Source organism: Epinephelus fuscoguttatus, linkage group LG1 (genome assembly GCF_011397635.1).
Source record: "Epinephelus fuscoguttatus linkage group LG1, E.fuscoguttatus.final_Chr_v1".
NCBI lineage: Eukaryota > Metazoa > Chordata > Actinopteri > Perciformes > Serranidae > Epinephelus > Epinephelus fuscoguttatus.
In genome coordinates this window covers 3,930,001-3,945,318 of record NC_064752.1, presented here as the reverse complement: position 1 = coordinate 3,945,318, position 15,318 = coordinate 3,930,001, and the positions used below count along the sequence as shown (strand labels likewise).

Sequence of the window (15,318 nt, the reverse complement as noted above, 5' to 3'; positions counted from 1 at the left end):
CTCTCAGCCATCAGGTGTCTCTTTAACAACAGCTGCACTTAGTGCATGTGTGATGTCTGATGGCAAACCATCCCATAATTTCACTCCTCTGCATTTGTTTTTGAAACATAGCAGAAAAAAAACATGGTGTCCTTGTCCTTCACCAACAGGCGACTGGAGGTTGTCTGCGTTCTGATGATGTCAGCTCTTCTGTTATAGGTCAGGATGAGCCGTGCAGCACGGTTCTGGGCTAACTGTAGTTTGTCTCGGTCTTTACTTGATGCACACGAGCACACTGCAGGTCAGTGATGTAAACAAGTCAGAACTAGTGATTGAACACCATGTGAGAAACATTCTCGTGGTAAGAATTTAGCACATGTCTTAATAACTGCCAGACCAGATCTGTTGTGACCACATCAGTCTGCTGTCTGATATCACCCCAAGGAGTTTGGTCTCCTCTTCCTTTTCCACAGACACTTCCTGTACCAACAGATTAAACTGTGGTTTAAGTCTTAAAGATGATCCAAATACTTTTTGTTTTTGATAAATTATGAACTAACTTATTTCACCATGCCCACGTTGCAACAGATTGTAATTTCCTGTCCAAAGCACGAGACAGTTCTTGAATAGATGCTTCTGGTAAACACAGTGTTCAGCAGCAGCAGCAGCAGCAGCATACAGAACTGCTCTGGTTCAATGAAGGACAAGAAGAAGATCACTGGTGAAGATAGAGAACAGTAATAGTCCTAAACAGCTTCCCTGTGGTACACCACAGTCTAACTCATTCACATTTAACTGTACAACTCCTCCCTCTGATGATCGGACTCATTTGGCTATTTATAAAACAAAACACACAATATAATTACTCATTCTTATTTGATTTATAACGCTACAACCATTTCATTGTATATTGTATATATTTCAGATTGTCTACTTTACTATTTTATTATTTATTTTATTTTCTATTTTAATATTTTATTTTATTTTATTTTAATGTCTACTTTAATATTTTATTTTATTTATTTCATTGTCTATTTTAGTATTTTATTTATATCTTCATCTTTATCTCTTGTTTCCATTCATGCTGTATTTCTATTTCTACTTTGCACGGAACAAAACAATTTCCCCCCGGGGATTAATAAAGTATTCTGAATCTGAATCTGCATTAAAAACCCACCATTATAAAATACATCCTGATAAGACAGATAAATAAGTGTGGAACCAGCACATGGAACATTTTACTTTATCCAGCAACACTATAGTGTACACCACATCAAGAGCTGCACAAACATCCCATAATACTGCTCCCAGGTTTTATTGTCAATATATTTAAGGCGGTCATATATCATCTGTGTTCATGCTGCTCCAGTTGTGTGAAAATCAGTAGTTAAATTATTTTCTTTAAAATATCTTTTCCAGCAGTTCATTGAGAACAATCAGCTCCACTTCCTGTAGTATTACCTGTAGCTGCTCTGTCAGCCAATCAGAAAGTTTCATGTTTTTCATACTACATTACCCAAGAGCCTCAGCTCCTGTTGCCATAGTGACAAAGCCAGTCAGATAGCTGCTGTATATAAACAGTGCACATAACAGAGTGTAAAGGTCTGTGATTGGCTGTGTCAGTGAAGTGCATCCTGGGAGTTGTAGTTGATATTTTCAAACAGCGTCTGATGTTTCTGTTTGTTTCAGATCATCAGTGAGATTTCAAAGAAAGTCGCTCAGATCCAGAACGGTGAGTTTTTTTTAACCCCCACCGGGCCTCTGTGGTTCTATCAATTGATGAAGGGTCAGAAGAGGAGGAACCGGCTCAGTCCTCTCATCAGCCTCATTTGGGGCTGGTCCAAGACAAGCCTGAGTCACCCCTAACTATAAGAGTCAGCCCTAACTATGAGTCAGTCCTAACTGTAAGAGTCAGTCCTAACAATAAGAGTCAGTCCTAAATATGAGTCAGCTCTAACAATAAGAGTCAGTCCTAACAATAAGAGTCAGTCCTAAATATAAGAGTCAGCTCTAACAATAAGAGTCAGTCCTAACTATGAGTCAGTCCTAACTGTAAGAGTCAGTCCTAACAATAAGAGTCAGTCCTAAATGTAAGAGTCAGCCCTAACAATAAGAGTCAGCCCTAACTATGAGTCAGTCCTAACTATGAGTCAGTCCTAACTGTAAGAGTCAGTCCTAACTATGAGTCAGTCCTAACTGTAAGAGTCAGCCCTAACTATGAGTCAGTCCTAACTATGAGTCAGTCCTAACTGTAAGAGTCAGTCCTAACTATGAGTCAGTCCTAACTGTAAGAGTCAGCCCTAACTATGAGTCAGTCCTAACTATGAGTCAGTCCTAACTGTAAGAGTCAGCCCTAACTATGAGTCAGTCCTAACTGTAAGAGTCAGCCCTAACTATGAGTCAGTCCTAACTATGAGTCAGTCCTAACTGTAAGAGTCAGCCCTAACTATGAGTCAGTCCTAACTGTAAGAGTCAGCCCTAACTATAAGAGTCAGCTCTAACTATGAGTCAGTCCTAACTGTAAGAGACAGCCCTAACTATGAGTCAGTCCTAACTGTAAGAGTCAGTCCTAACAATAAGAGTCAGTCCTAAATATGAGTCAGCTCTAACAATAAGAGTCAGTCCTAACTATGAGTCAGTCCTAACTGTAAGAGTCAGTCCTAACAATAAGAGTCAGTCTTAACAATAAGAGTCAGTCCTAAATATAAGAGTCAGCTCTAACAATAAGAGTCAGTCCTAACTATGAGTCAGTCCTAACTGTAAGAGTCAGTCCTAACAATAAGAGTCAGTCCTAAATGTAAGAGTCAGCCCTAACAATAAGAGTCAGCCCTAACTATGAGTCAGTCCTAACTATGAGTCAGTCCTAACTGTAAGAGTCAGTCCTAACTATGAGTCAGTCCTAACTGTAAGAGTCAGCCCTAACAATGAGTCAGTCCTAACTATGAGTCAGTCCTAACTGTAAGAGTCAGCCCTAACTATGAGTCAGCCCTAACTATGAGTCAGTCCTAACTGTAAGAGTCAGCCCTAACTATGAGTCAGTCCTAACTATGAGTCAGTCCTAACTGTAAGAGTCAGCCCTAACTATGAGTCAGTCCTAACTGTAAGAGTCAGCCCTAACTATAAGAGTCAGCCCTAACTATGAGTCAGTCCTAACTGTAAGAGTCAGCCCTAACTATGAGTCAGTCCTAACTATGAGTCAGTCCTAACTGTAAGAGTCAGTCCTAACAATAAGAGTCAGTCCTAAATATGAGTCAGCTCTAACAATAAGAGTCAGTCCTAACAATAAGAGTCAGTCCTAACAATAAGAGTCAGTCCTAAATATAAGAGTCAGCTCTAACAATAAGAGTCAGTCCTAACTATGAGTCAGTCCTAACTGTAAGAGTCAGTCCTAACAATAAGAGTCAGTCCTAAATATAAGAGTCAGCCCTAACTATACAAGTCAGCCCTAACTATACTAGTCAGCCTTAACTATAAGAGTCAGTCCTATCTATAAGAGTCAGTCCTAACTATAACTTAGTCCCAACTATAAGAGTCAGCCCTAACTATACAAGTCAGCCCTAACTATAAGAGTCAGTCCTATCTATAAGAGTCAGTCCTAACTATAACTTAGTCCTAACTATAAGAGTCAGCCCTAACTATACTAGTCAGCCTTAACTATAAGAGTCAGTCCTATCTATAAGAGTCAGTCCTAACTATAACTTAGTCCTAACTATAAGAGTCAGTCCTAACTATAAGAGTCAGCCCTAACTATACTAGTCAGCCTTAACTGTAAGAGTCAGTCCTAACAATAAGAGTCAGTCCTAAATATAAGAGTCAGCCCTAACTATACAAGTCAGCCCTAACTATAAGAGTCAGCCCTAACTATACTAGTCAGCCTTAACTATAAGAGTCAGTCCTAACTATAACTTAGTCCTAACTATAAGAGTCAGCCCTAACTATACAAGTCAGTCCTAACTATAAGAGTCAGCCCTAACAATAAGAGTCAGCCCTAACTATGAGTCAGTCCTAACTATAAGAGTCAGCTCTAACAATAAGAGTCAGCCCTAACTATGAGTCAGTCCTAACTGTAAGAGTCAGTCCTAACAATAAGAGTCAGTCCTAAATATAAGAGTCAGCCCTAACTATACAAGTCAGCCCTAACTATAAGAGTCAGCCCTAACTATACTAGTCACCTAACTATAAGAGTCAGCCCTAACTATACAAGTCAGTCCTAACTATAAGAGTCAGCCCTAACTATACAAGTCAGCCCTAACTATAAGAGTCAGCCCTAACATAACTTAGTCCTAACTATAAGAGTCAGTCCTAACTATAAGAGTCAGCCCTAACTATACAAGTCAGCCCTAACTATAAGAGTCAGTCCTAACTATAAGAGTCAGTCCTAACTATAACTTAGTCCTAACTATAAGAGTCAGTCCTAACTATAACTTAGTCCTAATTATGAGTCAGCCCTAACTATAAGAATCAGCCCTGACTATAAGAATCAGTCCTAACTGTAAGAGTCAGCCCTAACTATACAAGTCAGTCCTAACTATAAGAGTCAGTCCTAACTATAACTTAGTCCTAACTATAAGAGTCAGTCCTAACTATAACTTAGTCCTAATTATGAGTCAGCCCTAACTATAAGAATCAGTCCTAACTATAAGAGTCAGCCCTAACTATAACTTAGTCCTAACTATAAGAGTCAGCCCTAACTATACTAGTCAGCCCGAACTATAAGAGTCAGTCATATCTATTAGAGTCAGTCCTAACTATAACTTAGTCCTAACTATAAGAGTCAGCCCTAACTTTTTTTTTTTTTTCCCCGTTAAAGGGTTTTTTTGGGGGAGTTTTTCCTGATCAGCTGTGAGGGTCTTAAGGACAGAGGGATGTCGTATGCTGTAAAGCCCTGTGAGGCAAATTGTGATTTGTGATATTGGGCTTTATAAATAAAATTGATTGATTGATTGATTGATTGATTGATGAACTATAAGAGTCAGTCCTATCTATAAGAGTCAGTCCAATCTATAACTTAGTCCTAACTATAAGAGTCAGCCCTAACTATAAATTAGTCCTGACTATGAGTCAGCCCTAACTATAAGAGTCAGTCCAAACTAAAAGATTCAGTCCTGATATAAAAGAGTCAGCCATGACTAGAAGAGTCAGCCATGACTAAGAGTCAGCCCTAATAATAACAGTCAGTCCTAACTATGTAAGAGTCGGCCCTAACTATATAAGAGTCAGCGCTATCTACAAGAGCCAGCCCTAACTATAATGGCCAGTCCTAACTACAAAGGTCAGTCCTAATTATAATGGCCAGTCCTAACTATAAGTCAGTCCTAACTCTAAGTGTCAGCCCTAACTATAAGAGGCAGTCCTAACTATATAAGAGTCAGTCCTAACTATAAGGGTCAGTCCTAACTATTAGAATCCGTCCTAACTATAAGAGTTAGTCTTAATGATGAGAGTTAGTCCTTACTAAAAGTCTGTGAAGTTTGTTTTATCCTATAGTTAAAAGACAAATCTGATCACATATCACGCAGAGGGCTCTTTAACGTGTCAGAGGTCATCCAGAAAAACTTGATCTTCAGACAGTTTGTGAGAACAAGAACTTCAGTTTGTCTGAGTTTAACTTCTGGAAGGTTTTTATGTCCTCCAGATGTCTGAAGTTTAGTGAACTGATGAGTTTCTTCTGATGGACAGCTAGATCTGAGTTATATCTGCAGAACAGGTGAGGTTTACAGAGTGAATTCTGATGATGTCACCCAAGGGAAACATTTATAAAGTGAACTGAAGTGGTCCGAGTACAGAACCCTGAGGAACCCCGAAACTGACTGTAGTATGATTCATCAGCAACATGAAGGAACTGAAATCAGGCAGTTTTGTCTTTGTGTCTGTCTCTATTTGTCTCTGTCACTGTCTCTGTCTCTGACCTGTCTCTGTCACTATCTCTGTCTCTTTCACTGTCATTGTCTCTGTTTCTGTCACTGTCTCTGTCTCTTTCACTGTATCTGTCTCTGTCTCTGACCTGTCTCTGTCGCTATCTCTGTCTCTTTCACTGTCTCTGTATCTGACCTGTCACTGTCTCTGTCTCAGCTGGTCTTGGGGAGTTTAAGATTCGGGATCTAAATGATGAGATCAACAAGCTGCTGAGAGAAAAAGGACACTGGGAGGTCCGGATCAAAGAACTGGGGGGACCAGACTACGCGGTAAACATTTGATGTTTGGGAGGTGTTATTAATTATGTGTTGTTGATCATATGTTATTGAAGAGTTATTGATGATATATTTAGGATGTGAGATATTTATGATGGGAGTTATTGATGATGTGAGATATTGAAAATGTGAAATATTGATGATGTGGTTGTGTGCTGCAGCGAGTTGGACCGAAGATGTTGGACCACGAGGGGAAGGAGGTTCCAGGAAATCGAGGATATAAATACTTTGGAGCAGCCAGAGACCTTCCTGGAGTCAGAGAGCTGTTTGAGAAGGAGCGTACGTAAAATCTGTCTTTACTTCCTGTTTTACATCAAACCAGCCATCACTGTACCATCATCTGATTGGTCTTCTCTGATCATGTGACTGCTAGCTGCCCCAGCACAGAGGAAGACCAGGGCAGAACTGATGAAGGAAGTGGACGCAGAGTATTACGGCTACAGGGATGAAGACGACGGAGTGCTGCTTCCTCTGGAGGCGCAGTACGAGAAACAAGGTCAGATTATTTTATCATGTAGTCAGATGATTTTTTTGTGCGTGTGGTCAGATTATTTTATGAAGTCAGATTATTTTATCATGTAGTCAGATTATTTTATCATGTGGTCAGATTATTTTATGATGTGTGTGGTCAGATTATTTTATCATGTAGTCAGATTATTTCATCAAGTGGTCAGATTATTTCATCATGTGGTCATTATTTTATCATGTGGTCATTATTTTATCGTGTGGTCAGATTATTTTATCGTGTGTGGTCAGATTATTTTATTGTGTGTGTGGTCAGATTATTTTATCATGTAGTCAGATTATTTCATCATGTGTGCCACTAACGATTATTTTCATTGTCGACTAATCTGTCGATTATTTCTTTGATTAGTCGACTAATCATTTCATGAAAAATGTCGGTCTGTCTCGCCCAAACCCCAAAATTACGTCATCTAATGTCTTGTTTCATACTCAAGCCAAAGGGTTTTAGTTCACCGTCACGGAAGAGTGTGTAAAGCTGCTAATATCTGAAAGTAAGGAGCTGCAGCAAGAGTATTTTGGGGTACTTTTATAGTACTTTTACATGAAAAATGACTCAAACCGATTAGTTGACTACTAAAATAGTCACTGATTATTTTAATAGTCGATTAGTCATCGATAAGTCGACTAATCGTGGCAGCTCTAGTGTGTGGTCAGATTATTTTTTCATGTAGTCAGATTATTTTATCATGTGTGGTCAGATTATTTTGTCATGTGGTCAGATTATGGCCCAATTCCAATCCGGTCCCTAAAGACCGCAGATCAGGTGTTGCATTACGTGATCTGCCTACAATATTTAGCAGGCGGGTAAAATCTAAGGCTCAGGACATCATACAGTGTCCTGATCATCCTCTCCATGCCGAGTTTGAACTCCTACCCTCTGGCAAGAGATTCAGATTGCCAAAGGCTAAATCAAACAGATTGAAAAATTCCTTCATAACACAAGCCATTACCCAACCTAATTTAAATTTTAAAAAATGAACAGTTATGATGCACTCTACACTCTACTCTCAGTCACCCCCCAGGGTATTTGTGTATTTACCCTTCAGTGTCGTGTCAAAACTTGTGTGAATGTGCTTTCTGTGTTTTTTTATGTGTTTGTTTTTTACCTACCTGCAAAGCAAATTTCCCTTTGGGGACAATAAAGTTGAAAGTTGAAGACTCAAGCCCTGAACCCTCACTGACTTAACTGATGTCAGCTGTAAGTGATTGAGTGTGAGAGTCTGAAATTGCTCCGGATGCTACAAATAGGAATGGGACAGCACTTATCCCCCTCTCTACAAAATGTTGTTGACACTGGCGGCTCTGGGCGTGATCATTTATCAGTTATTGTCAGCATATATTCCACACACAAAGAATATATATCTATATATATCGATAGATAGATAGATAGATAGATAGATATATCTATCTATCTATATAGATATATCTATCTATCTATCTATCTATCTATATATATCTATATCTATATATACAGTACAGGCCAAAAGTTTGGACACACCTTCTCATTCAATGCGTTTTCTTTATTTTCATGACTATTTACATTGTAGATTCTCACTGAAGGCATCAAAACTATGAATGAACACATGTGGAGTTATGTACTTAACAAAAAAAGGTGAAATAACTGAAAACATGTTTTATATTCTACTTTCTTCAAAATAGCCACCCTTTGCTCTGATTACTGCTTTGCACACTCTTGGCATTCTCTCCATGAGCTTCAAGAGGTAGTCACCTGAAATGGTTTCCACTTCACAGGTGTGTCTTATCAGGGTTAATTAGTGGAATTTCTTGCTTTATCAATGGGGTTGGGACCATCAGTTGTGTTGTGCAGAAGTCAGGCTAATAGACAGCCGACAGCCCTATTGGACAACTGTTAAAATTCATATTATGCCAAGAACCAATCAGCCAACTAAAGAAAAACGAGTGGCCATCATTACTTTAAGAAATGAAGGTCAGTCAGTCCGGAAAATTGCAAAAACTTTAAATGTGTCCCCAAGTGGAGTCGCAAAAACCATCAAGCGCTACAACGAAACTGGCACACATGAGGACCGACCCAGGAAAGGAAGACCAAGAGTCACCTCTGCTTCTGAGGATAAGTTCATCCGAGTCACCAGCCTCAGAAATGGCAAGTTAACAGCAGCTCAGATCAGAGACCAGATGAATGCCACACAGAGTTCTAGCAGCAGACCCATCTCTAGAACAACTGTTAAGAGGAGACTGCGAATCAGGCCTTCATGGTCAAATAGCTGCTAGGAAACCACTGCTAAGGAGAGGCAACAAGCAGAAGAGATTTGTTTGGGCCAAGAAACACAAGGAATGGACATTAGACCAGTGGAAATCTGTGCTTTGGTCTGATGAGTCCAAATTTGAGATCTTTGGTTCCAACCGCCGTGTCTTTGTGAGACACAGAAAAGGTGAACGGATGGATTCCACATGCCTGGTTCCCACTGTGAAGCATGGAGGAGGAGGTGTGATGGTGTGGGGGTGTTTTGCTGGTGACACTGTTGGGGATTTATTCAAAATTGAAGGCACACTGAACCAGCATGGCTACCACAGCATCCTGCAGCGACATGCCATCCCATCCGGTTTGCGTTTAGTTGGGACGATCATTTATTTTTCAACAGGACACATGACCCCAAACACACCTCCAGGCTGTGTAAGGGCTATTTGACCAAGAAGGAGAGTGATGGAGTGCTGCGGCAGATGACCTGGCCTCCACAGTCACCGGACCTGAACCCAATGGAGATGGTTTGGGGTGAGCTGGACCGCAGAGTGAAGGCAAAGGGGCCAACAAGTGCTAAACACCTCTGGGAACTCCTTCAAGACTGTTGGAAAACCATTTCAGGTGACTACCTCTTGAAGCTCATGGAGAGAATGCCAAGAGTGTGCAAAGCAGTAATCAGAGCAAAGGGTGGCTATTTTGAAGAAACTAGAATATAAAACGTGTTTTCAGTTATTTCACCTTTTTTTGTTAAGTACATAACTCCACATGTGTTCATTCATAGTTTTGATGCCTTCAGTGAGAATCTACAATGTAAATAGTCATGAAAATAAAGAAAACGCATTGAATGAGAAGGTGTGTCCAAACTTTTGGCCTGTACTGTATATAGATATAGATATAGATAGATAGATAGATAGATAGATAGATATTCTTTGTGTGTGGAATATAACTACTGGTATTTCTCTGACTTCATGTGTGTTTATGTACCATCTTAAATCCTTGTTAATGTAATGTTTCATTGTTTATCTGTTTTTTCGCTCTCCTTCCATAACGTTACCGTTTGCGTATCTGCCGACTGTGTTTTCGGGGGTTTTTTTAATAACACTGTATTTACTGGCAACCCCTGTATTTGACGTCACAGCGCTATGAACTGTCGGTAATTTCCTTACCGTAAGTCCGCATCGATGCTGAGCTATGGTAAGGGGGCATAAAGGGCTCCCTCACTGACTCACTGACTTGAAGATTTGACAGTGGGACAGCCCTCACACACTCACGCACTTCACATGAACGCGCCTCTAAGTCAGTGAATCTGTAAGGGATCGGATTGGAATTGGGCCTATTTAATATATACAGTCACATTATTTTGTCTTGTATAAGGTCAGTTAATATTTAATCGTGTGTACTGTCGGATGAGGGTCCATCTAGTAGTTGCTGACATGTTTCAGTTTGGACCGGGGGGGCGGAGCCATGATGCTGACATTGTGTACTATGTGTAATGTGTGTAGCTGTGTTGGAGGCGGTGCAGAGGTGGAGAACAGAGAAAGAGTCTCGACTGTCAGGAGACAAACAGGAGGAAGAGGAGGAGGAAGAGAGCATCTATACTGTCCACAATGAAGAGGTGAACTGTCCCTTTAAATTCTGTCATACCTGTTTACATCTGACGTACCTGTTTACATCTGACGTACCTTTTTACATCTGACGTACCTGTTTACATCTGACCTACCTGTTTACACCTGTTTACATCTGACATACCTTTTTACACCTGACGTACCTGTTTACACCTGACGTACCTGTATACACCTGACATACCTGTTTACACCTGACTTACCTGTTGACACCTGACGTACCTGTTTACATCTGACGTATCTTTATACACCTGACATACCTGTTTACACCTGACTTACCTGTTGACACCTGACGTACCTGTTTACACCTGACGTACCTGTTTACATCTGACGTACCTTTATACACCTGACGTACCTGTTTACACCTGACGTACCTGTTAACACCTGACGTACCTGTTTACACCTGACGTACCTTTTTACATCTGACGTACCTGTTTACACCTGATGTACCTCTTTACACCTGACGTACCTGTTTACACCTGACGTACCTATTTACACCTGATGTACCTGTTTACATCTGACGTACCTGTTTATACCTGATGTACCTGTTTACACCTGACGTACCTGTTTACACCTGACGTACCTTTTTACATCTGACGTACCTGTTTACACATGACGTACCTGTTTACACCTGACGTACCCGTTTACACCTGACGTACCTTTTTACATCTGACGTACCTGTTTACACATGACATACCTGTTTACACCTGACATACCTGTTTACACCTGACAATATATTTCAAACATGTTTGTTCTTTAATGTTATTTCTATGTTAAGATGATGTCTTTTGGATATTGCATCTTTTTTCTTTTTTTATCAACACAACCTGAAACCAACAAAATCTGAATGTCACGTTTCGTCAGTATTTTACGTGAAAGTGATGTTGGTGTGAGTCGTTGTCACGACGTGTTCCAGTGTCAGCAGCCAGCTGATCTTTTGGCTTTGGTTGTCCAGATTTTAGGCGTCTGAAGATGCTGCAAAAAATCAATCAATCAATAAATCAATCAATTTTATGAAATAAAAACAGGAGGACTGTCCTGATAGTAAATTGAAAGTTTAAAAAAAATTTTCAAAAATGCAGTCCAAACTGAAAAGTCCAAGGCACTCCGTGGTAATATTAAAAATCCTTTATTTAAGCACAGGGATATGTACGTGTTTCAACTACACGAGTCTTCATCAGGATCAGTTTTATTTATAAAGCCCAGTATCACACATCACAATTTGCCTCACAGGGCTTTACAGCATACACCATCCCTCTGTCCTTTGGACCCTCACAGCTGATCAGGAAAAACTCCCCAGAAAAACCCTTGATGACGTCACAATAAACAAACACACTGATGTTGGCCCTGGCGGACCCTTCTGTTAACAGCAAAGCACCCCAGGGCTGTGCTCTGACCCACTCAGCAACAGGAAGTCATGCAGCACATGTCTTGTTAGCTTAGCTGCACGCTAGCCTCTCCGCTCTTGTTCACCCGTTCAGTCGTGTCGCAAATGTACGGTAATTTATGATGTTATGTGTCGTGCTGTCAAGTCACAAATCCCAGCACGTAGCATCCCAGCTGGCAAACATTCGCTAACATTATCAGCGTCTGTCTGCACGGTGACGTTATTGAACTCTTCATGTTCGATGACGATTCGTTAAATTAATGAATGAATTCAGCTGCTCAGAAACAAGGTTAATCAGTTGCAGCAGGACGCCGTCATCCGCCGTCTGTCGTGTCTACATCCGTCTGCTCCTTCAGCGCAGTGCATGATGGGATATAGTGACCATCAGTTGTAAACTACTTTTCCATATGCATTGTGGGAAACTACAACACGGCAGACACAGCCTGTGTGGGGGGAGGCGGATCTATACGTGTTGCTTCCTATCGGTGAGGTGTGTTTGTTTTGTGTGTGTTTGTAGGCTGATGATGAGGAGAGCCGGGAGGAGCAGGAAGGAGAGGAGGGTGGAGTCACCTTCATCGCACACGTACCTGTCCCCTCACAGAAAGAGGTACACACACACGTTTGTCTCTCTGTACATGTGAGGACCCTTGTTAATACACTGGGTTACCAGACCCTTCCTGTCTGTGTTCCACCTGTCTGTCTCCTCCCTGTCTCACGTATGTGTCCTGTCTGTCTCTCAGGTGGAGGAGGCTCTGGTCAGGAGGAAGAAGATGGAGTTGTTGCAGCGTTACGCCAGCGAAGCTCTTCAGGCTCAGAGTCAGACGGCCAAGACTCTGCTGGGACTGTGACCTGTCTGTCTGTCTGTCTGTCTGTTGATGTAAATATGGGCTCATTTTTTTGGTACTCATCCTGTTTGTTAATAAAGGCCTTTTCTGATTGGTCAGTTGTCTTCGTGGTGTTTTGTGAGGACTGACCGTCCGCAGGTCATCAGGTCCATCTGTTGTTTGGTGTGTTTCTGGCGGTTGTTTGTCTGATGGCGGCGGCGGCGGCGAGCGTCTCCAAGGCTTCAAGGAGAAGAAATGCCATGCTTCCTGTGCCTGTCGAGGCTGGTGTCATGAGTTGTGAGCTGTAATTCAGCAGTAAATAATCAGCCGTGTGTGTCTGACTGTGGATGGTGGAGCTGCTGAATGGATTTGTGGACAAACATTGTCATCAATAATCAGAAATATTAATATTGGAAATTTAAAAACTATGACTATGACTCTCTCTCTCTCTCTCTCTCTCTCTCTCTCTGTCTCATTGTGTCATACAGATTACTGTTAATTTATTATGCTGATCTGTTCTGTACAACATCTATTGCACGTCTGTCCGTCCTGGAAGAGGGATCCCTCCTCAGTTGCTCTTCCTGAGGTTTCTACCGTTTTTTTTTTCCCCATTAAAGGGCCAGTGTCTAATATTTGTCATAGTTTATTGTCAATCTGAATCTGAATCTGAATCTTCTGCCCATTAATATGTTTATACAAGTGTATAATCGCTATAAAATAAAATTCGTTTGGTTTTCGTAGCCTTATAATTATGCTTTTATATATATATATATATATATATACATATATATATATATATATATATATATATATATATATATATATATATATAGCAAGGGCCTTGCTTTAGTGAGGTCGCCATCTTGCGCCGCCATGTATGTAAGGCAGCCCGAGCGGACAATCCAGCCAGCCAGAGAACGCGTTTCGCGTGTATAAATGAACCAATGAAGACAACGGAAGGAAGGAAGAAGGAGGAGGAAACAGCAGAGAGTGTTAGTAGTTCGTCGATAGAGAGTAGTGAAAAGTTTTTTTAGTCATAAAGTTTGCGAATGGACCACACTTACCATGCAACAGGAGAGAATGAACCCGAACCGTCATCTGCGAGGAAAAGAAGACTCAACTTCACTCCTTGTGATGCACTCTCTGCAGCGCTTTTCCTCCTGATGATATATCTCCCCAACAATGGCAGCAGTAGCACCGAATCCCATTCTGTGCATTCAGCCTCTCTTCTCGCCCGCTCAGCATCAAACACATGGAGTTCCTCATCTGTATGCTCCGGCTCAAACAGGTATAGCTCTGGGTCTGTGTCCGCTACAAGAAACTCTTCAAAATCGCGTTCAAAGTCGTCCATTGCAGCTACTATAGTCCAGAGATATTGCTAGGCTAAATAAACAGCTGAGTTTTGTTTACAGGCTACGCTGTCAGTCACTGCGGTCAAGCCAGCCGTCCCTCTTTTACGTTAAGTCAAGCCAGCCGCTCCAACATTTCAAGTGCTCCCGTATTGCAGACTTTACGGCAAATGCACGGAGGCGGTTAAGAAAGTCAGCGCTAGCATGCTACAGCGTGGTGCTTAAAGGTAGGCTACCATTGAAAAGCAATTATACGGGTGGTGGTTTGGCTAATGACCTAATGACTCAAAATCAGTGCAGGATCATAGTACTTCACTGGCTGGTTGAGATACACCTCTTTTTATTACATTTTAATATTTCTCTCATTTTTAATATATTTTTTAATGTAAATATTAGCACTTTAGCTCAATAGCTTCCAGGTCATGTGACCTAATGACTCAAAATCAGTACAGGATCATAGTACTTCACTGGCTGGTTGAGATACACCTCTTTTTATTACATTGTAACAGTCCTGATATTTTTAATATATTTTTTAATGTAAATATTAGCACTTTAGCTCAATAGCTTCCAGGTCATGTGACCTAATGACTCAAAATCAGTGCAGGATCATAGTACTTCACTGGCTGGTTGAGATACACCTCTTTTTATTACATTTTAATATTTCTCTCATTTTTAATAATTGTTTTAATGTAAATATTAGCATTTTAGCTCAATAGCTTCCAGGTCATGTGACCTAATGACTCAAAATCAGTGCAGCATTATAGTACCACACTGGCTGGTTGAGATACACCTCTTTTTATTACATTTTAATATTTCTCACATTTGTAATATATTTTTTAATGTAAATATAAGCATTTTAGCTCAATAGCTTCTAGGTCATGTGACCTAATGACTCAAAATCAGTGTAGGACCATAGTACCACACTGGCTGGTTGAGATACACCTCTTTTTTATTACATTGTAACAGTCCTGATATTTTTAATATATTTTTTAATGTAAATATTAGCATTTTAGCTCAATAGCTTCCAGGTCATGTGACCTAATGACTCAAAATCAGTACAGGATCATAGTACCACACTGGCTGGTTGAGATACACCTCTTTTTATTATAGTTTATTACTCCTTCTTATTATTATCATCATTATTATTATTATTATTATTATTATTATTATTATCATTACTACTACTACTACCACTACTACTACTTTTTTACTTACTACTT

General features: G+C 40.4%; 2 protein-coding genes across 2 annotated transcripts in view; one reads left to right on the top strand and one right to left on the bottom strand.

The window, feature by feature from the left end:
- Window positions 1-15,318, bottom strand: part of LOC125888057 (GATA zinc finger domain-containing protein 14-like) — a 63,069-nt gene that overhangs the window by 32,941 nt on the left and 14,810 nt on the right. The window lies entirely within an intron of this gene.
- isy1 (ISY1 splicing factor homolog) lies at window positions 610-12,868 on the top strand. The gene is made up of 8 exons (XM_049574763.1): window positions 610-618; window positions 1,669-1,711; window positions 6,052-6,164; window positions 6,332-6,449; window positions 6,544-6,666; window positions 10,419-10,531; window positions 12,443-12,532; window positions 12,666-12,868. The coding sequence occupies exons 1-8, from the start codon at window positions 610-612 to the stop codon at window positions 12,771-12,773; spliced, it is 717 nt and encodes a 238-aa protein (XP_049430720.1). The 3' UTR covers window positions 12,774-12,868.

Excerpts from the sequence above, each read along its gene's own strand:
- isy1 (XM_049574763.1), top strand. Across the intron at positions 6,450-6,543 it reads AGAGCTGTTTGAGAAGGAGC|CTGCCCCAGCACAGAGGAAG; the intron begins GTACGTAAAATC and ends TGTGACTGCTAG. Across the intron at positions 12,533-12,665 it reads CTGTCCCCTCACAGAAAGAG|GTGGAGGAGGCTCTGGTCAG; the intron begins GTACACACACAC and ends TCTGTCTCTCAG.